This window comes from Symphalangus syndactylus, chromosome 3 (genome assembly GCF_028878055.3).
Source record: "Symphalangus syndactylus isolate Jambi chromosome 3, NHGRI_mSymSyn1-v2.1_pri, whole genome shotgun sequence".
NCBI lineage: Eukaryota > Metazoa > Chordata > Mammalia > Primates > Hylobatidae > Symphalangus > Symphalangus syndactylus.
Window position 1 is genome coordinate 113,603,222 of NC_072425.2, and position 23,239 is coordinate 113,626,460.

General features: G+C 40.4%; 1 protein-coding gene across 3 annotated transcripts in view; it reads left to right on the forward strand.

Annotated features, from left to right (window-relative positions):
- The first annotated feature begins 1,462 nt into the window (after positions 1-1,462).
- The window catches only part of ABCB4 (ATP binding cassette subfamily B member 4), an 83,115-nt gene continuing 61,338 nt past the window's right edge, over positions 1,463-23,239 (forward strand). For all 3 annotated transcript variants that reach the window (XM_055272841.2, XM_055272842.2, XM_055272843.2), the window contains exons 1-5: positions 1,463-1,546; positions 1,720-1,805; positions 4,533-4,587; positions 14,309-14,459; positions 22,592-22,649. In XM_055272841.2, coding sequence (XP_055128816.1) covers positions 1,726-1,805; positions 4,533-4,587; positions 14,309-14,459; positions 22,592-22,649 — 344 coding nt within the window. In that variant the 5' untranslated portion in view covers positions 1,463-1,546; positions 1,720-1,725. The remainder of the gene's footprint in view (positions 1,547-1,719; positions 1,806-4,532; positions 4,588-14,308; positions 14,460-22,591; positions 22,650-23,239) is intronic.

Genomic DNA, 23,239 nt, shown 5'->3' on the forward strand with positions numbered 1-23,239 from the left:
CTGAACTTTTACTATAATAATAGTCACCATTTATTAGGTGTCTCCTATGTGCAGGACACTTTACACACAGTATCCCTAATCCTAATAACACCCTTATTTTATAGATTCAATGACTGAGTCAAGAATTACATAACCTGGCCAGACAGCTGGTACATGGGAAAGGTGAGATTCACACCAGCGTCCACCCAGCATCTCTGCTTATACCATGCTCTGCTTTAAGGTTCTCTGAGAACTCGAACAAGCCTTGGGCTAACAATTGTGTTAACAGGACACATAGCAGGTGCAAGGACTCACTGGTCATCCTGCTACCTGATCAGAAGGAAGGGAAATTGTACTTGTTGGTCACCTACTATGTTTTAGGCATAGTGCTAGATGCTTTTACCTAGTACTTAATTCACTTATCCTCCACTCATTTATTTCCTGTAATAACCTGATAAGGGAGATGTTTTTATCCTCATTTTACGTATAAGGAAACAGGCCTAGAGAAATGAGAACAGTGTCCAAAGTCACATAGTTAATAAGATGTGAAGCTCTGAGTTTGAAAGTCTCTGGTTTCAAAGCCATGAAACTTATGGCTCCCCGTTTTAGACACTTCCTTTTGGGAAGAGTGTGGAGGAATTAATCAGAAAGGAGAAGAAAGTCATACTCAAATAGGTGGTAGGAGTAGAGACAATTCAATACAGACAGAAGTCTTAGATGAGGGCAGTGAGCCAGGGCACTGGACTGGGACTCAGGAGGCTTCCCCTAGACTCTGGTTCCACCGATGCAGCCTCAGGCAGGACTTCACCTCTCTGGGCATCGGTTTCTTCATATGTTAAACATACGGGGTTTTAATTAGGTGATTGCTGAAGACCCTTCTAGCCCTAAAGCTCTGTGTCTCTAAGTGCTAAGAGGGCACCAACATTGATCCTCCTCCCCAAGGAGCATAATGTGATGGTTCCGGCTGGCCCTGGCTGACTCTCGCCGTCCCTGGAGATAATTGGGTTCAGTGCCACCTGGACCAGAATTGGGGATGCGGAAGCAAGAGGAGAGTCCATTGCTCTCTCTGGGTCCTGGGCCGCCCTATGATTGTTGGGCGTCCGGAAACAGTCTCCCCTATGGGTTTAAAAACAAAACTGAGCGCCCAGGGGGTGTGACAGTCATCTGCAGGAGCTTGGGTGGCCCATCAGGCGAGGCTCTCTCTCAGCACCTGAGGCTCCAGGCTGATCTCGGTCTTATCCTGCGGCCGGGCTGGTGCTGGCGGGTCGCCAGGGTGGGCGGCGGCCCCAGCCGGGCGCCCTGGCGGCGAGAGCGGCAGGCTGGGCCCCTGGACCGCGCTTGGCCTGGGGAGAGAGCTGGACGGGCGGCGGGGGCTGCTCTTGCGGGCCGCGGCCCTCGCCCTGGCTGCAACGGGAGGCGTTTCCGGGGCCGGACGCGCGTGGGGGGCGAGGGCGGGGGCGGGGGCGGGGGCGGGGGCGGGGGCGAGGCCGCGGCGAGCAAAGTCCCGGCCCCTCTGCTGCAGCACCCGCGCGCCCAGAGGCCCTGCCAGACACGCGCGAGGTCCGAGGTGAGAGAGGCCCGGGCGCGCCTGGCCTCGAAGGGAGACCCGGGACCTGGGGCGAGGGGCGGGAGTGGCGGGACCTCCACCCAGTGCCCCCGGGCCCCGCGACCCGTGCGCCAGGCTGGACGCCCCGCGCCAGAGAGGGTGCACTTGGTTCTGAGGCTATGGTTTCTCCTCAGGCTGAGATGGATCTTGAGGCGGCAAAGAACGGAACAGCCCGGCACCCCAGGAGCGCAGAGGGCGACTTTGAACTGGGCATCAGCAGGTACATCCCCAGCAGCCACTGGCTTTTCCGTTACACGCCAATCAGCAGGACCAAGTTCACCCTTGGAAAGAAGTTGTAAAAATCGGTTGATGCCTTTGAAGACCTTTGTTTTGGAGGCTTCTTTGAAGGGCCTTGCATCCGGCTCTGACCTTGGGGCAAACGTGTTATGTGGCCTCAAAGAATGTCACTGAGGCTCCTTTTGGAACAGATTCAGGAAGAAAAGACTGTCTTGAAAAGTGCTCCCTTCCCTTTGTGCAGGGGGGATTCAATGAATATCTGTATCGTATAACATTCCTTGTATTATGTAACTCTTGAAACTTTTACAAATGACTTTCATATCCATCATCTGATCGTTGAGACTTAAAGGGTGTCAGACATCTGCTATTGATGGCTGTGCTTTTTGAACAAGGGCAGTGAAGCAAAAACTCCTTCCCCTCCTGCCCATCCCCTGTTATGTCTCTTCCTCCTTGTCTTACCCCTCCCCCTCCTCTCATCGCCAGGCTTGTTTGTATTTCTCCTTTCTGGGAGGTTAGGTGGGGAGGGGGAACTTCTGTACATCCGAATCAATTTTGTTCAAGTGCTGGGGGGAAACAGCGCTTCCTTTGCCTGCGCATCCTTCTCGGTTCCCCTGACCGTTGTTAAACTCACTTCACAGGCTTTATGAGCGGGCAGAAGTTCCCAGTCAATGGCATGTGTCTTTGTTTCCTCTTTCACTGTGGGAATAGTGAATCATTTTCGCCTTTAGCCTGAAATAGTTTATGAGGCTATTACAGTCTCTGAGTTCATGCCAGGCTACCCAGAAAAAATTGACCTGTGTCAAGTGATCACCCAGAGGGACAAATTTATCAGTTTCTGTAGTTTGTCCTCAAGCTGCTAGGGGCTTGATTAGCTAACATGCCTATCTGATGCTTAAACTGAAGCATTATTTTAGCCTGTTAACGTGGTTGTGCAGTAACCTTGCCATATTTCTTCTAAGTACCATTGTATTTTTTCATAGAAAATTTAGTTTTGCCATATAGAATTGAAAAAGTGATAGATGGTGTTACTTCCAATGGAAGTACTTACACACGCAATAGAAAAATATGGTTTTCATCAGCTGGCTGTTTAGGCAGGGATTGACTGTGAGTCTATTAATAGATGGCATTTTCATGAAGAAGTCTATTTATGTATTGCACTGGCTTAACATTTGATGCGTGTACAAAGGAGCTATTCCTACAAAAGGTGTAGTAACACTTCAGAACCCAGGAAAGTCCTCAGAGGGGAAGCCCACAGCTTCTGCTGGAAAGAAGAAAGCAGCTCAAAAGAGAAATACAGAAAGTTAACAATAAGTTAAGACCACAAGATTATGAAATCAAATGTAGTGAAACTAATTTTTATAAAAGCAGACCAAAGATAATATATTTAAAGGAAGTTAAGCCTGCTTCAATCAAGTTAGTTATATTCTTGTTCTAATTATGTTGCTATTGCCCATGCACATTCTTTTGAACATATTTAGTGGCAGATGTTTGTCCAGTGATTTTAGTCAATACTTTACATAATTTGGAATCATCTTTTAAGTAAAACTTGATCATTTACCTGGATAAATGCATCATATATATGTAAAAATCATTATATATGAAAACATCATACACACACACACACACACACACACACACACACACACACACACACACTCCCTCATGGAGTTTATATTATAGTATGGAGGACAGACATAAATAATGCACATACTAAATAAGTAAACCACAGCCAATGTTAGAAGGTAATTAATGCCATGGAAAAAAAACATTAATCCAGGTTAAGGGGATCAGGAGTACAAAAGGGGAGTACTTTGCAATTTTAAGTAGGGTGGTTAGGGTAGATCTTATTTTAAAGGTAATATTTGAGCAAAGACTTGAAAGAAATGAGAGGAGACAGCTGTGTGGGTATCTAAGGGGAGAGCATTCCTGGAAAAGGTAACTGGCAATGCAAAGACCCTGAGTCAGGTACATGTTTGGTGAGTTCATGGAACAGCAGAGAGTCCAGGCTGGTTGGAGCAGAGTAAGCAGGTTAGGGAGTAGGGATGTGGTCAGAGAGGAAATAAGCAAACAGATCGCGTAGGACCTCAGAGGTTAATGCAAGGATTTTGGCTTTTATTGTAAGAAAAAGGAAAGCCATTGTAGGTTTTTGAGCAAAGAAGTAGTGTATGGCTTGCGTTTTGAAATGATTACTCTGACTGCTAGTTGAAGATAGACCGAAGCAGCATAGGTAGAAGTGGAGAGACTAGGCAGGAGGCTGTCCTACTGGGGACAGCAATGAAACTGGTGACAAGTGGTTAAATTCTAGATGTACTTTGAATGTATCACCAACAAGATTCCCTGACACCACTCTCCACAATCCTTCAGAAGAATGGACATTCCTAATTTTAAATCATGATTTTTTTTTAATTTTAGAAAGCAAATAACTTAATTGACTTAGGACACTGTTAACATACTTAACTTTCCTGCGTATGTGAGCTCTGTAAGGCAGGCGACCATTTGTTATGTATCCATATATCCTTGTAGTACCTTCGACAGTTACTTTTGTGCTTGCTATGTTTGTTGAACTGAATAATTTTGACATTTTGTAAACATCACTCTTATATTTGAAAATATTATAATAGTTGAATATTGTAACTAAACATATTTATGTTCAATTGATTGTAAAACATTTTGTAACAGTTTTAAATTGAAGCAATTCTATTTTTTACAGCAAACAAAAAAGGAAAAAAACGAAGAAAGTGAAAATGATTGGAGTATTAACATTGGTAAGCTGTGAAATGTTAAATGTGAATAATACTACCTTTTATTCAAATTTGAGATATTGAATCAATTACCTTTAAAGCAAGTACTTTAAGATTGTCTAGCTAGGCAAGTTGACTCACACTTCTAATCCCAGCACTTTGGGAGGCTGTGGTGGGAGGGTTGCTTGAGCACAAGAGTTTGAGACCAGCCTGTACAATATAGTGAGATCTCATCTCTACAAAATAACAAAAATAAAAATCTTTAAAAAATAGCCATATGGCATGGCATGAGCCTGTAGTCCCAGCTACTTGGGAGGCTGAGGCAGGAGGGTCTTAGGAGTCTGAGGCTGCAGTGAGCTATGATCACACCACTGCACTCCAGCCTGGGTGGCAGAGCAAGACCCTGTCTCAAAAACAACAACAACAAAAAAAACTGTCTGCAGGCAGCAATAAATTGTCCTTGCTGCACCTGTGCTGTCTAAGTTTGGCTTATTATAGTCAATGACCCACATTCTCAAGATGGATGATTTTTTGAAAAGTAGAGACGGGCTGGCGATGACACAGGGCAGAGCTAACTGGTGTGCAAGGAAAGTGAAAATGGGAACTGTGTTAGTAGCACAATGCAAACTCAACAATTTCAGGAAAATGCATTTTTGCATTTGCTTCACAAACCCCCACCCCAAATTTAGCTTAAAATAAGCTTTCATTTCAAGAAAGTAATTGTTAAGTATATACATTTTAATTTAAGGAATATACATTCACATTTGGTTTCCAAAAAATTGGCTAAATAGGGGGTAACTATTAGGGATTCTGATTATGCTTAAAACAGTTTTTGGTGCTTTTCTGTTGGTACAAGATAAGACAGTATTTTGAGAAGACGTCTCCTAATCTGGTTTTCATTTGAAATATGTCTTACAGAGGCAGCTCAAGAAAGCATTTGCCCATTTTTGGTAAATATGATGTGTTTCAAACTGTGACAGCCATTATTTGATAGCAAAGAAGTTAGAATTAAGTGTCATGTCGGCTGAAATCCAACTTCGTAATTAAATGGATAAAAAGACACCAAAACATCCATGCTCTCAAACACTGCTGCATACTTCTCATGTAACCACAAAGCCCCTATTCATTGTCTTCTGTCCTCTTTTTTTATTTGTTTAAAAAGGCTCAGTAAGGGCAATTTAAAAGAAAAATTAGCACTTTGGAGAATAAATTGTTTATCAAATGAAAGCTGGTTTTATTTATTTTTTTTAGAAGTTTTTTTTTTTAATTTTTTAAAATTATACTTTAAGTTCTAGGGTGCATGTGTACAACGTGCAGGTTTGTTACATATGTATACATGTGCCATGTTGGTGTGCTGCACCCATTAAATCGTCATTTACATTAGGTATATCTCCTAATGCTACCCCTCCCCCCTCCCCCCACCCCACAATAGGTCCTGGTGTGTGATGTTCCCCTTCATGTGTCCAAGTGTTCTCATTATTCAGTTCCCACCTCATGAGTGAGAACATGAGGTGTTTGGTTTTTTGTCCTTGCAATAGTTTGCTGAGAATGATGGTTTCCAGCTTCATCCATGTCCCTACAAGGGACATGAACTCATCATTTTTTATGGCTGCATAGTATTCCATGGTGTATATGTGCCACATTTTCTTAATCCAGTCTATCATTGTTGGACATTTGGGTTGGTTCCAAGTCTTTGCTATTGTGAATAGTGCCGCAATAAACACACGTGTGCATGTGTCTGTATAGCAGCATGATTTATATTCCTTTGGGTATATACCCAGTAATGGGATGGCTGGGTCAAATGATATTTCTAGTTCTAGATCCTTGAGGAATCGCCACACTGTCTTCCACAATGGTTGAACTAGTTTACAGTCCCACCAATAGTGTAAAAGTGTTCCTATTTCTCCACATCCTCTCCAGTACCTGTTGTTTCCTGACTTTTTAATGATTGCCATTCTAACTGGTGTGAGATGGTAACTCATTGTGGTTTTGATTTGCATTTCTCTGATGGCCAGTGATGATGAGCATTTTTTCGTGTGTCTGTTGGCTGCATGAATGTCTTCTTTTAAGAAGTGTCTGTTCATGTCCTTCACCCACTTGTTAGTGGGGTTGTTTGTTTTTTCTTGTAAATTTGTTTGAGTTCTTTGTAGATTCTGGATATTAGCCCTTTGTCAGATGAGTAGATTGCAAAAATTTTCTCCCATTCTGTAGGTTGCCTGTTCACTCTAATGATAGTTTCTTTTGCTGTGCAGAAGCTCTTTAGTTTAATTAGATCCTATTTTTTGTTAATTTTGGCTTTTGTTGCCATTGCTTTTGGTGTTTTAGACATGAAGTCCTTGCCCATGCCTATGTCCTGAATGGTATTGCCTAGGTTTTCTTCTAGGGTTTTTATGGTTTTAGGTCTAACATTTAAGTCTTTACTCCATCTTGAATTAATGTTTGTATAAGGTATAAGGAAGGGATCCAGTTTCAGCTTTCTACATATGGCTAGCCAGTTTTCCCAGCACCATTTGTTAAATAGGGAATGCTTTTCCCGTTTCTTGTTTATGTCAGGTTTGTCAAAGGTCAGATGGTTGTAGATGTGTGGTATTATTTCTGAGGGCTCTGTTCTGTTCCATTGGTATGTATCTCTGTTTTGGTACCAGTACCATGCTGTTTTGGATACTGTAGCCTTGTAGTATAGTTTGAAATCAGGTAGCATGATGCCTCCAGCTTTGTTCTTTTGGCTTAGGATTGACTTGCCAATGAGGGCTCTTTTTTGGTTCCATATGAACTTTAAAGTAGTTTTTTCCAATTCTGTGAAGAAAGTCATTGGTAGCTTGATGGGAATGGCATTGAATCTATAAATTACCTTGGGCAGTATGGCCATTTTCACAATATTGATTCTTCCTATCCATGAGCATGGAATGTTCATCCATTTGTTTGTATCCTCTTTTATTTCATTGAGCAATGGTTTGTAGTTCTCCTTGAAGAGGTCCTTCACTTCCCTTGTAAATTGGATTCCTAGGTATTTTATTCTCTTTGAAGCAATTGTGAATGGGAGTTCACTCATGATTTGGCTCTCTGTTTGTCTGTTATTGATGTGTAAGAATGCTTGTGATTTTTGTACATCGATTTTGTGTCCTGAGACTTTGCTGAAGTTGCTTATCAGCTTAAGGAGATTTTTGGCTGAGACCATGGGGTTTTCTAGATATACAATCATGTCATCTGCAAACAGGGACAATTTGGCTTCCTCTTTTCCTAATTGAATACCCTTTATTTCTTTCTCCTGCCTGATTGCCCTGGCCAGAACTTCCAACACTATGTTGAATAGGAGTGGTGAGAGAGGGCATCCTGTCTTGTGCCAGTTTTCAAAGGGACTGGTTCCAGTTTTTGCCCATTTAGTATGATATGGGCTATGGGTTTGTCATAAATAGCTCTTATTATTTTTAGATACCTCCCATCAATACCTAATTTATTGAGAGTTTTTAGCATGAAAATACAAGGGCTGTTGAATTTTGTCAAAGGCCTTTTCTGCATCTATTGAGATAATCATGTGGTTTTTGTCTTTGGTTCTGTTTATATGCTGGATTATGTTTATTGATTTGTGTATGTTGAACCAGCCTTGCATCCCAGGGATGAAGCCCACTTGATCATGGTGGATAAGCTTTTTGATGTGCTGCTGGATTCGGTTTGCCAGTATTTTATTTTATTTTATTTTATTTTTTTTTTTTTGAGATGGAGTTGCGCTCTTTCTCCCAGGCCAGACTGTAGTGGCACTATCTGGGCTCACTGCAAGCTGCGCCTCCTGGGTTCACGCCATTCTCCTGCCTCAGCCTCTCAGTTAGCTGAGGCTACAGGTGCCCACCACCACGCCTGGCTAATTTTTGTATTTTTGGTAGAGACGGGGTTTCACCGTGTTAGCCAGGATGGCCTCGATCTCCTGACCTCGTGATCTGCCCGCCTCGGCTTCCCAAAGTGCTGAGATTACAGGCGTGAGCCACAGCGCCCACGGTTTGCCAATATTTTATTGAGGATTTTTGCATCGATGTTCATCAGGGATATTGGTCTAAAATTCTCCTTTTTTGTTGTACCTCTGCCAAGCTTTGGTATCAGGATGATGCTGGCCTCATAAAATGAGTTAGGGAGGATTCCCTCTTTTTCTATTGATTGGAATAGTTTCAGAAGGAATGGTACCAGCTCCTCCTTGTATCTCTGGTGGAATTTGGCTGTGAATCCGTCTGGTCCTGGACTTTTTTGGGTTGGTAAGCTATTAATTATTGCCTCAATTTCAGAGACTGTTATTGGTCTATTCAGAGATTCAACTTCTTCCTGGTTTAGTCTTGGGAGGGTGTATGTGTTGAGGAATTTATCCATTTCTTCCAGATTTTCTAGTTTATTTGCGTAGAGGTGTTTGTAGTATTCTCTGATGGTAGTTTGTATTTCTGTGGGATCAGTGGTGATATCCCCTTTATCATTTTTTATTGCATCTATTTGATTCTTCTCTGTTTTCTTCTTTATTGGTCTTGCTAGCGGTCTATCAATTTTGTTGATCTTTTCAAAAAACCAGCTCCTGGATTCATTGATTTTTTGGAAGGGTTTTTTGTGTCTCTATCTCCTTCAATTCTGCTCTGATCTTAGTTATTTCTTGCCTTCTGCTAGCTTTTGAATGTGTTTGCTCATGCTTCTCTAGTTCTTTTAATTGTGATGTTAGGGTATCAATTTTAGATTTTTCCTGCTTTCTCTTATGGGCATTTAGTGCTATAAATTTCCCTCCACCCACTGCTTTAAATGCGCCCCAGTGATTCTGGTATGTTGTGTCTTTGTTCTCGTTGGTTTCAAAGAACATCTTTATTTCTACCTTCATTTTGTTATGTACCCAGTAGTCATTCAGGAGCAGGTTGTTCAGTTTCCATGTAGTTGAGTGGTTTTGAGTGAGTTTCTTAAACCTGAGTTCTAGTTTAATTGCACTGTGGTCTGAGAGACAGTTTGTTATAATTTCTGTTGTTTTACATTTGCTGAGGAGTGCTTTACTTACAACTATGTGGTCAATTTTGGAGTAAGTGCGGTGTGGTGCTGAGAAGAATGTATATTCTGTTGATTTGGGGTGGAGAGTTCTGTAGATGTCTATTAGGTCCACTTTGTGCAGAGCTGAGTTCAATTCCTGGATATCCTTGTTAACTTTCTGTCTCATTGATCTGTCTAATGCTGACAGTGGGGTGTTAAAGTCTCCCATCATTATTGTGTGGGAGTCTCTTTGTAGGTCTCTAAGGACTTGCTTTGTGAACCTGGGTGCTCCTGTATTGGGTGCATATATATTTAGGAGAGTTAGTTCTTCTTGTTGAATTGATCCCTTTACCATTATGTATTGGCCTTCTTTGTCTCTTTTGATCTTTATTGGTTTAAAGTCTGTTTTATCCCAAACTAGGATTGCAATCCCTGCCTTTTTTTGTTTTCCGTTTGCTTGGTAGATCTTCTTCCATCCCTTTATTTTGAGCCTATGTGTGTCTCTGCACGTGAGATGGGTTTCCTGAATACAGCACACTGATGGGTCTTGATTCTTTATCCAATTTGACAGTCTGTGTCTTTTAATTGGAACATTTAGCCCATTTACGTTTAAGGTTAATATTGTTATGTGTGAATTTGATCTTGTCATTATAATGTTAGCTGGTTATTTTGCTCATTAGTTGATGCAGTTTCTTCCTAGCCTCAATGGTCTTTACAATTTGGCATGTTTTTGCAGTGGCTGGTAGTGCTTGTTCCTTTCCATGTTTAGTGCTTCCGTCAGGAGCTCTTTTAGGGCATGCCTGGTGGTGACAAAATCTCTCAGCATTTGCTTGTCTGTAAAGTATTTTATTTCTCCTTCACTTATGAAGCTTAGTTTGGCTGGATGTGAAATTCTGGGTTGAAAATTCTTTTCTTTAAGAGTGTTGAATATTGGCCCTCTCTCTCCTCTGGCTTGTAGAGTTTGTGCTGAGAGATCAGCTGTTAGTGTGATAGGCTTCCCTTTGTGGGTAACCCGACCTTTCTGTCTGGATGCTCTTAACATTTTTTCCTTCATTTCAACTTTGGTGAATCTGACAATTATGTTTCTTGGAGTTGCTGTTCTCGAGGAGTATCTTTGTGGCGTTCTCTGTGTTTCCTGAATTTGAATGTTGGCCTGCCTTGCTAGGTTGGGGAAGTTCTCCTGGATAATATCCTGAAGAGTGTTTTCCAACTTGGTTCCATTCTCTCCGTCACTTTCAGGTACACCAATCAGACATAGATTTGGTCTTTTCACATAGTCCCATATTTCTTGGAGGCTTTGCTTGTTTCTTTTCATTCTTTTTTCTCTAAACTCCTCTTCTTGTTTCGTTTCATTCATTTGATCTTCAATCACTGATACCCTTTCTTCCAGTTGATCAAATCAGCTACTGAGGCTTGTGCTTTTGTCACGTAGTTCTCGTGCCATGGTTTTCAGCTCCATCAGATCCTTTAAGGACTTCTCTGCATTGGTTATTCTAGTTAGCCATTCGTCTATTCTTTTTTCTAGGTTTTTAACTTCTTTGCCATGGGTTCGAACTTCCTCCTTTAGCTCAGAAAAGTTTGATCATCTGTAGCCTTCTTCTCTCAACTCATAAAAGTCATTCTCCGTCCTGCTTTGTTCCATTGCTGGTGAGGAGCTATGTTCCTTTGGAGGAAGAGAGGTGCTCTGATTTTTAGAATTTTCAGTTTTTCTGCTGTTTTTTCCTCTTCTTTGTGGTTTTATCTACCTTTGGTCTTTGATGATGGTGACGTACAGATAGGGTTTTGGTGTGGATGTCCTTTCTGTTTGTTAGTTTTCCTTCTAACGGTCAGGACCCTCAGCTGCAGGTCTGTTGGAGTTTGCTGGAGGTCCACTCCAGACGCTGTTTTCCTGGGTATCAGCAGCAGAGGCTGCAGAACAGTGAATATTGGTGAACATTGAATGTTGCTGCCTGATCGTTCCTCTGGAAGTTTCGTCTCAGAGGGCTGCCTGGCCATGTGAGGTGTCAGTCTGCCCCTATTGGGTGGTGCCTCCCAGTTAGGCTACTTGGGGGTCAGGGACCCACTTGAGGAGGCAGGCAGTCTGTCCATTCTCAGATCTCAAATGCCATGCTGGGAGAACCACTACTCTCTTCAAAGCTGTCAGACAGGGACATTTAAGTCTGCAGAGGTTTCTGCTGCCTTTTGTTCAGCTATGCCCTGCCCGCAGAAGTGGAGTCTACAGTGGCAGGCAGGTCTCCTTGAGCTGCGGTGGGCTCCACCCAGTTCGAGCTTCCTGGCCACTTTGTTTACCTACTCAAGCCTCAGCAATGGCAGGCGCCCCTCCCCCAGCCTCGCTGCCGCCATGCAGATTGATCTCAGACTGCTGTGCTAGCAATGAGCGAGGCTCCATGGGCGTGGGACCCTCTGAGCCAGACGTGGGATATGATCTCCTGGTGTGCCGTTTGCTAAGACCATTGGAAAAGCGCAGTATTAGGGTGAGAGTGACCCGATTTTCCAGGTGCTGTCTGTCACAGCTTTGCTTGGCTAGGAAAGGGAATTCCCTGATCCCTTGCACTTCCCAGGTGAGGGGATGCCTCGCCCTGCTTTGGCTCATGCTGGGTGCGCTGCACCCACTGTCCTGCACCCGCTGTCCAACAAGTCCCAGTGAGATGAACCCGGTACCTCAGTAGGAAATGCAGAAATCACCTGTGTTTTGTGTCGCTTGCACTGGGAGCTGTAGACTGGAGCTGTTCCTATTCAGCTATCTTGGAACCGCCTCTGAAAGCTGGTTTTAATGCATAGGTTTTAAATCTGCCTCCTACAGAAAATAAAATCCTACAAACCTTAATGTAGAAACAGAAATTTTCATTTGAATTTAAAAGTTTTGGCTTAAGTTAAACTTAAATTTAATCTTTATTTTCACCTCTTACTAGATATCTTAATAGATATTTTTTGTCCTGAAAGAGGTTGAGGATAAAATTGTGCTCTAACAGGAGTTAGAAATATATTATTTTCTGGATATATTTCTAACTCCTAAATCACTGAAAACAAACCTAGGTTTACTTAGAATGTTGCTGTGAAATTCACCTCGTTTTAAATTTATGCTTAGAGACTGTAAAATTGTATTCAATTAATATGAAAACATTTAAAATGCTTTTTAATGTTAACAACCTGACCCTGTGCTTTTAACTGTAGCTGACAGACTCAAGTGTTCTGTTTTCCTTTTCCCAGAATCACTAAAAATGAACCTTTGGGACACTGGTCCCTTTGTGACAATTTTAGGGACCCAGCTCCATTGGCTCTTGACTTTACCTGCTCCCATTATTTTATCCAAGCTCTGCCTGGCTTCTGACCCTTTGTCTCTTTCGGTTCTCTTGCTTGCCCTGTGTGTTTGATGATGGAGTTTGTCCCTGTCCCTGAAACCTTGCCTGAACTCCTGGAACTCTTTGAGAATGGTTTACACACATATCCACTTTCCACCGTGTGCCTCTAACCTCAGTCTCACCCGGGTTATTGACCCAGTCTGACCTAGCTTCAGCCCTCAAAGGTTCTACTGTGCCAAGCCTGGCTCATCATCCTCTCTCCCAATAACTGTTCCTTGTCCCCAAAAGGGGCTGAGGTGGGGGGAATGGGCAGAGTAAAGCATTTTAAAAGAGAGGAGAGAAACAAAAAAAGACAGGAAGCTATAGAAATGGAAATGTAAGAGGAGGAAAATGTAGTCTAGAAGGCAGAGGAGGAAAGAAGAACAAAGAGAAAGAGAGCCATAAATGGGTCAATCAAAAACAGAAAGAAAAGGTGAGAAATGGAAGAGGACTAATAAGACAGTAACAAAGTCCTTTGAGGTGTTAGGACACTGATCTGCTGGTTAGTTCTTGAGGGTTGTGCACTTCACTGTGACAACTGGTATCACCCTTCCCCTCTGTAGGTAGTACTGTGTCCAAGATTCTTGGTGTGGCCCACCAGCGCAGGCCTTCTATCTCTCTCTAACATCCTCTCCCACACTTTGTACTGTGCCCTTCAGGAATTCCACTGCCAGGGGTTACTTAAGCATTCCATGTAGTTTCTAGTTACCTTCTTATTCTAAGCCTAAATTCTTCCTACTTCTTCTACACTCGCCAATTCTTCTCCAGCGAACTCCCTCTTACCCTTCAAGGTTCTGCATACTTGGCAGGTGACACTGGTGAAAACTAAATTTTTAAAAAAGGTTCTGCATAAGGATCTCCATGAGCAAGACTTTCCTAAGGTGCACATATAGACACACTATAATGTTTGTTGTGCTTCACTACTGAGTTGCCTTTTTAAATCTAACTTAAACCTTTTAAAGGGATCTTATCTCAAAACTCAGAGCATCTATTTTCCTCTATTTTAAATTCTCCCTCTGAAATATTCTGAATGCTTTTTTAAAGGATGTGGTGTGTGTGTGTGTGTGTGTGTGTGTTTGTGTAAACTTAATGTCTTTCCCTAGCCGTTCTTTATTATCACAGGAGCTCTGGGAGATCAAATAATATTTCTTAAACCTTTATCCCTTTTGATTGTATATTAATTATTTATTCAAATCAGATACCAATTAAACATAATTAGATTGATTTCTTCACGGAATACAAAATAAACAGAAACATGAAATTAAGCTGTTAATGATTTGAAGGCCTCCTTTTCTAAGACATTCATTTACAACTCTTAAAAAAGTACTGACTTTAAATAAAAATCCAAAGAATATATAATTATGGAAGAGGAGAAATTCCATTCCACAGCTAAGTATTATTTTATTTCCTTTTTTTAGTTTCGATACTCCGATTGGCAGGATAAATTGTTTATGTTGCTGGGTACCATCATGGCCATAGCTCACGGATCAGGTCTCCCCCTCATGATGATAGTATTTGGAGAGATGACTGACAAATTTGTTGATACCGCAGGAAACTTCTACTTTCCAGGTAAGCATTTCTTTACCTTTTAAAAAAAATCCACAGCATTTCTTTAACTGGGTAAAAGTTTGGGAGTTGATTTTGCTATTCATTACTGTCTTATTTAATGATTTGGATATCTGGTTGACTCCAGATATCATAGAAGGGGTTGTAAAATTCTCAGAAACTTGTTCAAGTACTCATTTAAATTTAAAGAAACACGTGTATTGTTGTTTGACTTTTAATACAGGTGAAGGAAATACACAGGAAGCTTCTAAATAAAGTAAGGAAGTCACTCTACTTGAGAACAGTGGAAATGTAATGAGAGTATCTCTATGCAGTATCCATCCCGTTAGTAATTGCTGATGAGTTTCAAAGCACATCAGTTAAACATGGCAGTACTTCTTAGCTGTGTTTAGCTTGTAGATCTGTTTCTGGGTTTTCTTTTCTTCTCTCCCCTTCACCTTAAAAAAAAATTATACCCATTTTCTGTCTCTAATTTTGGATCAACCAGATTGACTGGAACTTGAGATGGCATTTCATGAAAGAGTGAATGGATTCAATATGTCCCTTGGAATTCACCCAAAGGACTATAATTACTGAAGAGCCAAAAGAGTCCCATAAGTTAATATTATCGATACTAGAGGCCCTGACAATAGCATTAGGGTGGGATTCCAATAGACATGGTTATTTTCACAGTAACCAAATTCAACATAGAAAGGAAAATTTTCATGCTTTCTACCAAGCCTGAAACCTCTTTTCTCTAAGAGACCTTGTGGGCACTGGGCTGGAGAAGACTGAGTGAAGCTTTACTGTTGCACAGATGGTAGAATATTTTCAAAACACTGGTAAAAGGAAAGGCAGCTTTCTTAGCAAAGACATGTAAGAAAAATTACTCTGTCATTTAGACAGCACTGAATAAGAATTTACAGTGTTCACTGACTGAGAACTACATATTTAGTTACTATTGTAGGCCTCATGTATAATTCCTAAAAGAATAGGATTGCTTAATTAATACAACAGAATATGTTTACATAAATATTGATAAATATTAATGCCTTTTAAAAATCCAGTAAAAGCATCCTTTGAATATTTAAAGCAAACTCCTATAAAAGTTTATTTATTTATTCTCAAGTAATATTGTTTCTGAAAAAAACCTCTTCATAATAAAAATAACAATAATGGTGATTTTTCATTGTGCTTACTATGTGCTAGGTCCTATGCTGAGCACTTTACATACATTATTCCACTTTACCCTCACAAGAACAATACTACACAGTAAGTAATGTTATCTTCTGTGATAGATGACAAAACCAAGGCTTGGAGAGGGCAAATAACTTGTCCATAGTTACACTGCTGGTCTTTCTGCCATCCAAACCATGCTCATTATCATATATAGTATAGTGTCAATATAGATGATTAGGAAAAAAAAGTGCTTGGGAAAGTTTTAAATGGATTGCTTATTTGTGACTAGTGACCAAAACTTTAACATAAACACTGTGAAGTTGTGGTAGGACAGATAGTTTAAAAAGTCTTTAAAGAGGCCGGGTGTGGTGGTTCACACCTGTAATCCCAGCACTTTGGGAGGCCAAGGTGGTGGCAATTAAGTTTTGAGTTTGGGAGTTCGAGACCAGCCTGACCATTGTGGAGAAACCCCATCTCTACTAAAAATACAAAATTAGCCAGGCATGGTGGCTCATGCCTGCAATCCCAGCTACTCTGGAGGCTGAGGCAGGAGAATCGCTTGAACCCAGGAGGTGGAGGTTGCGGTGGGCTGAGATCGTGCCATTGCACTCCAGCCTGGGCAACAAGAGCAAAACTCTGTCTCAAGAAAAAAAAAAAAAGTCTTTAAAGAAATGAGAGAGGTAGGAATTTTCTATTGTCTATTTGTTTTCCTAGAAAATCTACAGATCTACAACATATTCATGTTATATACATATAGAGCAGGATGATGCCCATATTAAGACACCTCAGTTAAAAATCTATTTTTTATGGAATACTACACACCTATAAAAAGTACAAAATCACCAGCTACTTGGGAAGTTGAGGCTGGAGAATTGCTTGAACCCAGGAGGTGGAAGTTGTAGTGAGCCGAGATGGTGCCACTGCACTCCAGCCTGGGTGACAGTGCAAGACCTTGTCTCAAAATAAATAAATAAATAAATAAATAAATAAATAAATATAAAATTTTGTCCTTTCCAGCAACATGGATACAGCTGGAGGCAATTATCCTAAGCAAATTAACACAAGAACAGAAAACCAAATACTGCATATTCTCACTAATAAATGGGAGCTAAGCATTGGGTAACACATTGACATAAAGATGAGAACAATAGACACTGAGATCTACTAGAGAGGGGAGGGAGGGCAGGAAGTGTTGAAAAACCAAATACTAGGTACTATGCTCAATACCTGGGTGACACAATCGTTCATATCCCAAACCTCAGCATCACACAGTATCCCCATGTAACAGACCTGCACATATACCCCCTGAATCTAAAATAAAAATTGAAATTATTTTAAAAAGAAAATAAAAAAGAAATGCAGACCCCCAGGCCACATCCTGGACCCACTGAATTAGCAATGGTATTTTAGCGAGACCTTTCCTTCCCCACAGGGAATCAGAGATGCATTTATACACATTAATGCTCAAGGGTCTATTAAGTGGTCTGACCTTCCAGATGTGGAGCTGGGTTTCTCACCCATCCCTTTAGTGGCAGGACAATGACTGTATAGGAACTTATACCAGCTGCCTTTGATTTCCATCTTATTTCATCTGGAAAAAAAAATCAAAGAAACTACAAAGATGCTTCTCCAACTCCTGAATTGTCAGCAGCATATCTCCACTGCCCCTACTTTGAAATTATCTTTGGGTTTCACATTTCCTGATTTTCAAACCATAAAGCGCCATTTATTAGAGCACCAATGGAATATTTTTGTGGAATAAGACCCAACTTTATCTGTTCATGTATGGTCTAGCACCTCTTTTCAAGTGTCGCAGATATTATCTCTTGGCGACTCACATTAGCCTTCCAGCCAAGCACTTGTATGTCCATAAAATATCTGTGAAATAATGTAGAGAAACTGATGATTACTTCTAGGGAGGGAAAGTGAGTGGCTTTGAAAATGGGTGGGTGTGATGTCTTCCCGTGTTCTCACTTGTAACTGTTGACGTATACACCTTTACCAAGAAAAAATAAATTTAAAGTAAAAAATTTTTTTAAATGGCTTCTACACAGTGTTAAAAAAATCAGATTAACAGATGAATGGAAAAATAAGATATAGTAGATACATACAATGGAATATTATTCAGCCTTTTAAAGGGAAATAACTTCTGACACATGTTACGTCATAGATGAACCTTGAGGACATGACGCTAAATAAAATAAGCCACTCAAAAAAAGATAAATACTGTTCGATTCTACTTTTATGAGGTATCTAGAGTAAAATTCATAAGAACGCAAGTGGAATGGTGGTTAATAGGGGTTGTGGGGAGGAGCAGTGGGGAGCTGTGGTTTAATGGGTATAGAATTTCAATTTTGCAAGATGAAAAAGTTCTGGAGGTTGGCTGGACAACAGTGTGAATATACTTAACAGTACTGAACTGTACACTTAAAAATAGTTAACATGGCAAACTTTATGTAATGTATTTTATCACAATTAAAATTTTTAAAGTCAGATTAAAGCAATGCAATTCACTTATCACACATCATTTCTCTTTTGGACCAATTTTATTAGTTCTTTTGTTTTTACTAATACCAGAATAATTCCTAACTTTCTTATTTGGAGCAATTTGCTTTTTTTTTTTTTTAACTTGTGCCTAATTATGAAACCAAATGGCTTTAAGCTGGACATGGCAGAGAGGTGCCAAATTCAAGGTCTCTCTGGGGAATGGCACAAGCAAGTCACTTACAGAACTGTGGTTGACGCAGAGATAAACTCGTGAGAGTTGCCAACTTTGTTTTGGTAGCCTCCGAATTATAAACACTCCTGTAGCCATGTTTCTCATTAGGCTTACTGGATGCTGTGGACTATTTAGAATGGGAAGTTCCTCAAATGTTATGAATTTCCAGTATCCACTCTTTGGTCATTTGTAAAAATAATATTCTCATACCTCTTTGAAGACAATGAAATCTTTAAAGGATACTCACTCTAAATCCAGACTGTTTATTGATGTGTTGAGAGTTGTAGAGTTTAACAAAAATCATTGGGGTTGGGAACAGATAGAGTGAGGTACTTAGCTGAGGTTCCAGCGTATCTCATAGAGATGTTTACTTAGTCTATTCTTTAGAATTGTTGGATGCTTGGACAACCAGACTTAATAGGAGCCAAATGAGAAAGGCATGTTAGAAGAAAAAAGGTTTATATTACAAGAGGGTCTGACAATGACTTATTGTGAGCAAAGCTCGTCCTTGTCAACAGAATAAAGCCACTCCAGGACAGGGTTGTTCCCTCACAATGAGTCAGTTGTGCAGAAACTATGCACACAACATTCTGCATCCAAAACATTAAGGACAGAGTTGGAGAAAACAGTTTTTCCGCAGAGTGTCAAGGACTTGATATCTTTTATGCTGTCTCTTTGACTATAATAGTCTAGAAAATTCTGCGGGGAAATAGCTGCACCCTGATTGTCCTTGCATTGCCTCTTGGTTGAGGGGAAAAATGCCATTTTGAGTCTCCAAGATATCTTCGTAACTGTCCATAGTGCCTAGGGTGCCTGAACAAACACCAGCTCTTTATTTTATGATGAATAGTTCTATGTGGTAAAAGTCCTAGGCAACATTTAAAAATAACTAAAAGAATATAATTGGATTGTGTGTAACACAAAGAAAGGAGAGATGCTTGAGGTGATGGATACCTCTCTTTCTTCCCCTTTGAAAAAAAAAGAAGTCTTGGGCAGAATCAGGGAAGGCAGACATTGATTTACTTTGAGACTCAAAAGTGAAAATGAGGACTATGTTGCCCTATCTAATCCTTAATGTATACACTGCTTATTCAGACCCTTCACCCATGAGCTGTGTGACCATGAGCAAGTCTCTTATCCTCTATAATCCTTACTGTTCTCACCTTTGAAAGGTAAGCATAAATTTACTGATAGAATTAAGTGAGATGATTTGTGTAAAGTGTCTGGAACATAGTAAATGATCAATAAATATTGGGAGAAACTAGCTATAAGAACTTGGAAATGAAACAACCCACTCTGTCTCTTCATCTGTAAAATAGATAGTTAATATAGGTACTCTCTAAAATGAACAGGCAGCTTCAGGAGTTCCCCAGTTCCTTACTATGGGAGGCATTCAGGTGGACTGGGGTATAAGTTCTCCATCCTGGCATATTAGAATCAACCAGGGTACTTTTTCTTTTTTGAGACAGGATCTTGCTCTGTTGCCCAGGCTAGAGCACAGTGAAGTGATCAAAGCTCACTCCAGCCTTGAGCTGGAGTAATCCTCCTGCTTCAGCCTCCTGAGTAGCTGGGACTACAGGCACCTGCCACCATGCCCGGTCAACTTTTTGTAAAGGTGGGTTTCACCACGTTGCCCAGGCTGGTCTCAAACTCCTGGCCTCAAGCGATCCTCCCGCCTCAGCCTCCCAAAGTGCCATAATTACAGGTGTGAGCCACCGGGCCTGGCGGGAGACACTTTATAAAAATGTGATGCTCTGGACTCAACCAGAGATTCTGGCTGCATTGGGCTTGAGTGGAGCCTGAACATCTGTAATTCTTAAGCTCCCCATGTAATTCTAATGCACAGACAGCATTAAGAACCACCAAGCCAAATGACCATGTAGATATCATTTATGAGACTGAAGCAGAACAGGTAGCATCTGACAAGACCAGGACTAGGTTCTTTTCAGATCTAGCATGCCATGACTTTTCAGGCAACACACCAACATACATTTAGTTCACCTTTGTCCCAGGCAGCAGAAACTCTGATTTTCCCCAGGGACTCTGGGGCTCCTCGGGTTACTAACCCAGCACTAGATTTCCATTCTTGGGACTCTTGAGAAATGAGCGGGTCCAATCTGGAACTCTCATAGATTCTTTCCTAGGAGGAAGAGTCAGTTTGAGTTGGTATCTGTGTTAGTCCATTTTATGTTGCTATGAAGGAATACCTGAGACTGGGTAATTTATAAAGAAAATATATTTATTTGGCTCATGGTTTGGCAGGCTGTAAAAGTACGGTACCCACATCTGTTTGGGGCTTCTGGCGAAGCCTCAGGAAGCTTTTACTCAATGAGGGAAGGTGAATGGGGAGCAGATGGGTCACATGGAGAGAGAGGGAGCAGGAGGGAGAGGCCAGGCTCTTCTTAACAACCAGCTGTCACATGAACTGAGTGAGAACTCGCTCATTATCTCAGGGAGGGCACCAAGCCATTCATGTGGGATCTGTCCCCTTGACCCAAACACCTCCCATCAGGCCCCACCTCCAACACTGAGGATCACGTTTCAACGTGAGATTTGGAGGGAACAAACATCCAAACCATATCAGTATCCTTATTGAGAGAATTTAAAAGTTTGAGGTAGGTGTTGAAAGAGAGGAAAAACTTATGTAAGATTTCACCCAATTTTTCAGTTCAGGGAAATAAACCACAGTGATTTTTACAAATGCCACAGCTTTAGAATAGCTTACCTGCCTCTAGTTCCAAACACTGTTCCAATTTGCCTTATTTAAAACTTCAGGATGGAAATGAACACACAGAAATGAACTGACAAGATGAAAAGTAAAATAGGGTATGAATCTTCATGGTTCTGATAGCTTATAAAGAGCTAGATTAATAATCAGAAATTTCACTGTGAACATCAGTAGAAATTATAATCCTGGGGGAAAGATTATGCTGCAGTTGGGGCCAGATGCCTGGTAATTGATCCTGACAGTAGTTTGAGTTTTAAATAAGTTTCGACCTTATCTTTCTTTGTAAAAAGATAAGGAGGATACACAGCACCATGAAAACATGACCCCTGGGCTATTTACACATGGCAAAGGAACAAAGAGACCAATTTCTCTCCTAGGACCGTGGAAAATAAGAAATATGTACCCTGATGTGTTTTCTCAACAATGCTGTGGTGATATTTTATCCTATTATTTTGTGAATGCGGTAGAGGTAGGCTGTTTCTTATTTTTTCATTTGTGTTTTCTAAAAAGTAAAAATAAGTCATCGTCACATGACTAAATCAGTATAGTATAGTGTTACGAACATAGGCCAAATTGCCTGGGCTGACTTTCAGCTCTGCCACTTACTAGCTGTATGACATTGAATAAGTTACTTTATTTATCTGTGCCTCCATTTCCTCTTCTATAAAATGGGGTTTGTAAAATAGTCTCACCTCATAAGATAATTAAATGAATTAACACACCTAAAGTATTCAGAGCAGTGCCTGGTATTGAACAAATGCTCAATAAACATTAGCTATTATTAAAACATGAAAATCAGGAAAGATACATTGACATTTTATCAAATTAGCTCAAATTAATAGACAATAGATTTCTTTCCAATTAATACTGCTTCAAAAATACTAGAATACAGCAGTGCTGGTAAACAAGAGGCGGAATGCAGGATGTTCACCAATTGCCAGTGATCACTGACCTGCCTTTGAGCAACTAAGTTATCTTCCCTGTCTAGTTTTTTCTCCTTTGTGATGGATGTAACTTAGCCTTTCCCTTACTTATGTCATATGAGACGTGTAAAGAAAAAATACACAGATATAAAAATAAAATTTATTGAAGTATCTATAAAGTGCTTTGAGCCACCAAAAAAAAAATGCCTCTTAAATCCTGTGTTTTCTATTTTAAATATTTCTTATTCCCTCCTCTGTCTTCTGTGTGTTTTGTGGCTTCCTTGTCTCTTCAGTGGCTCCTCTGTGCCTCCTTAGAAGGCTGCTTTGCTAAAGGCTGAGACCGCCAGGAGGGGGGAAAGACCTGGGAGGGCTTATCTTCCCCTTTCTTGGCCCTTAATGTCCAGTACCTAAACCCTTGGGCTCTTTACTTGAGTAAAGTGAAAAGAATGCACTTAAGTGTGCAAAGAAAAGTGTTTTTTACAGAGAAACTTTATAACAGCATCTTCTAGCTTTCATACATTTAAATTATTAACAGATTTTTTAAAACCTGGCAATGCCTATTAATAGTTTGATCTTTTAACATGTTTTATTTTATTTTTTAATTTAGTGAACTTTTCATTGTCGCTGCTAAATCCAGGCAAAATTCTGGAAGAAGAAATGACTAGGTAACTCATATATATGGTGTACTTTTTTAAAGTTTCATTTGAATATAATTTCCAATTACAGTTATAAGAATATACAAATAACGTGTACTCTTTACCCAGATTCACCTATTGTTATCATTTTTGCTCCCAAATCCCAATTTAAAGTAAGATGCACACATCATGGCCCTTTACTGCAGTATGACTCCTAAGAATAAGGATATTTTCTTACATAATCACGGTACAGCTATTGGCTTCAGTAAATTTCAATACTTTTATCTAATATAACATCTATATTCCAATTTTGTCATTTGATCCAATAATATCATTTATGGCATTTTCTCCTCCTTCTAGTTTCTCAATAGAAATCTCTAAAGCCTGTAAGCATGATGTTTGTATGTCTGCATAGCAATGTTGCTGATTGTAACGAATGCTGTCTGTACGCTAAAAGGCCTGAAAGGTGTCTATCTGGAAGCAGTTTGTAAAATTAGATAATAAAAATTTGAAAGTATTGATATGTACTTATTATTTTTAAAAATACTAACTTTCTACTAATTTGGTAAAACCTTCATTCCAAATTCGTTTGAATTCATGACATTTTATTATAACTTTTT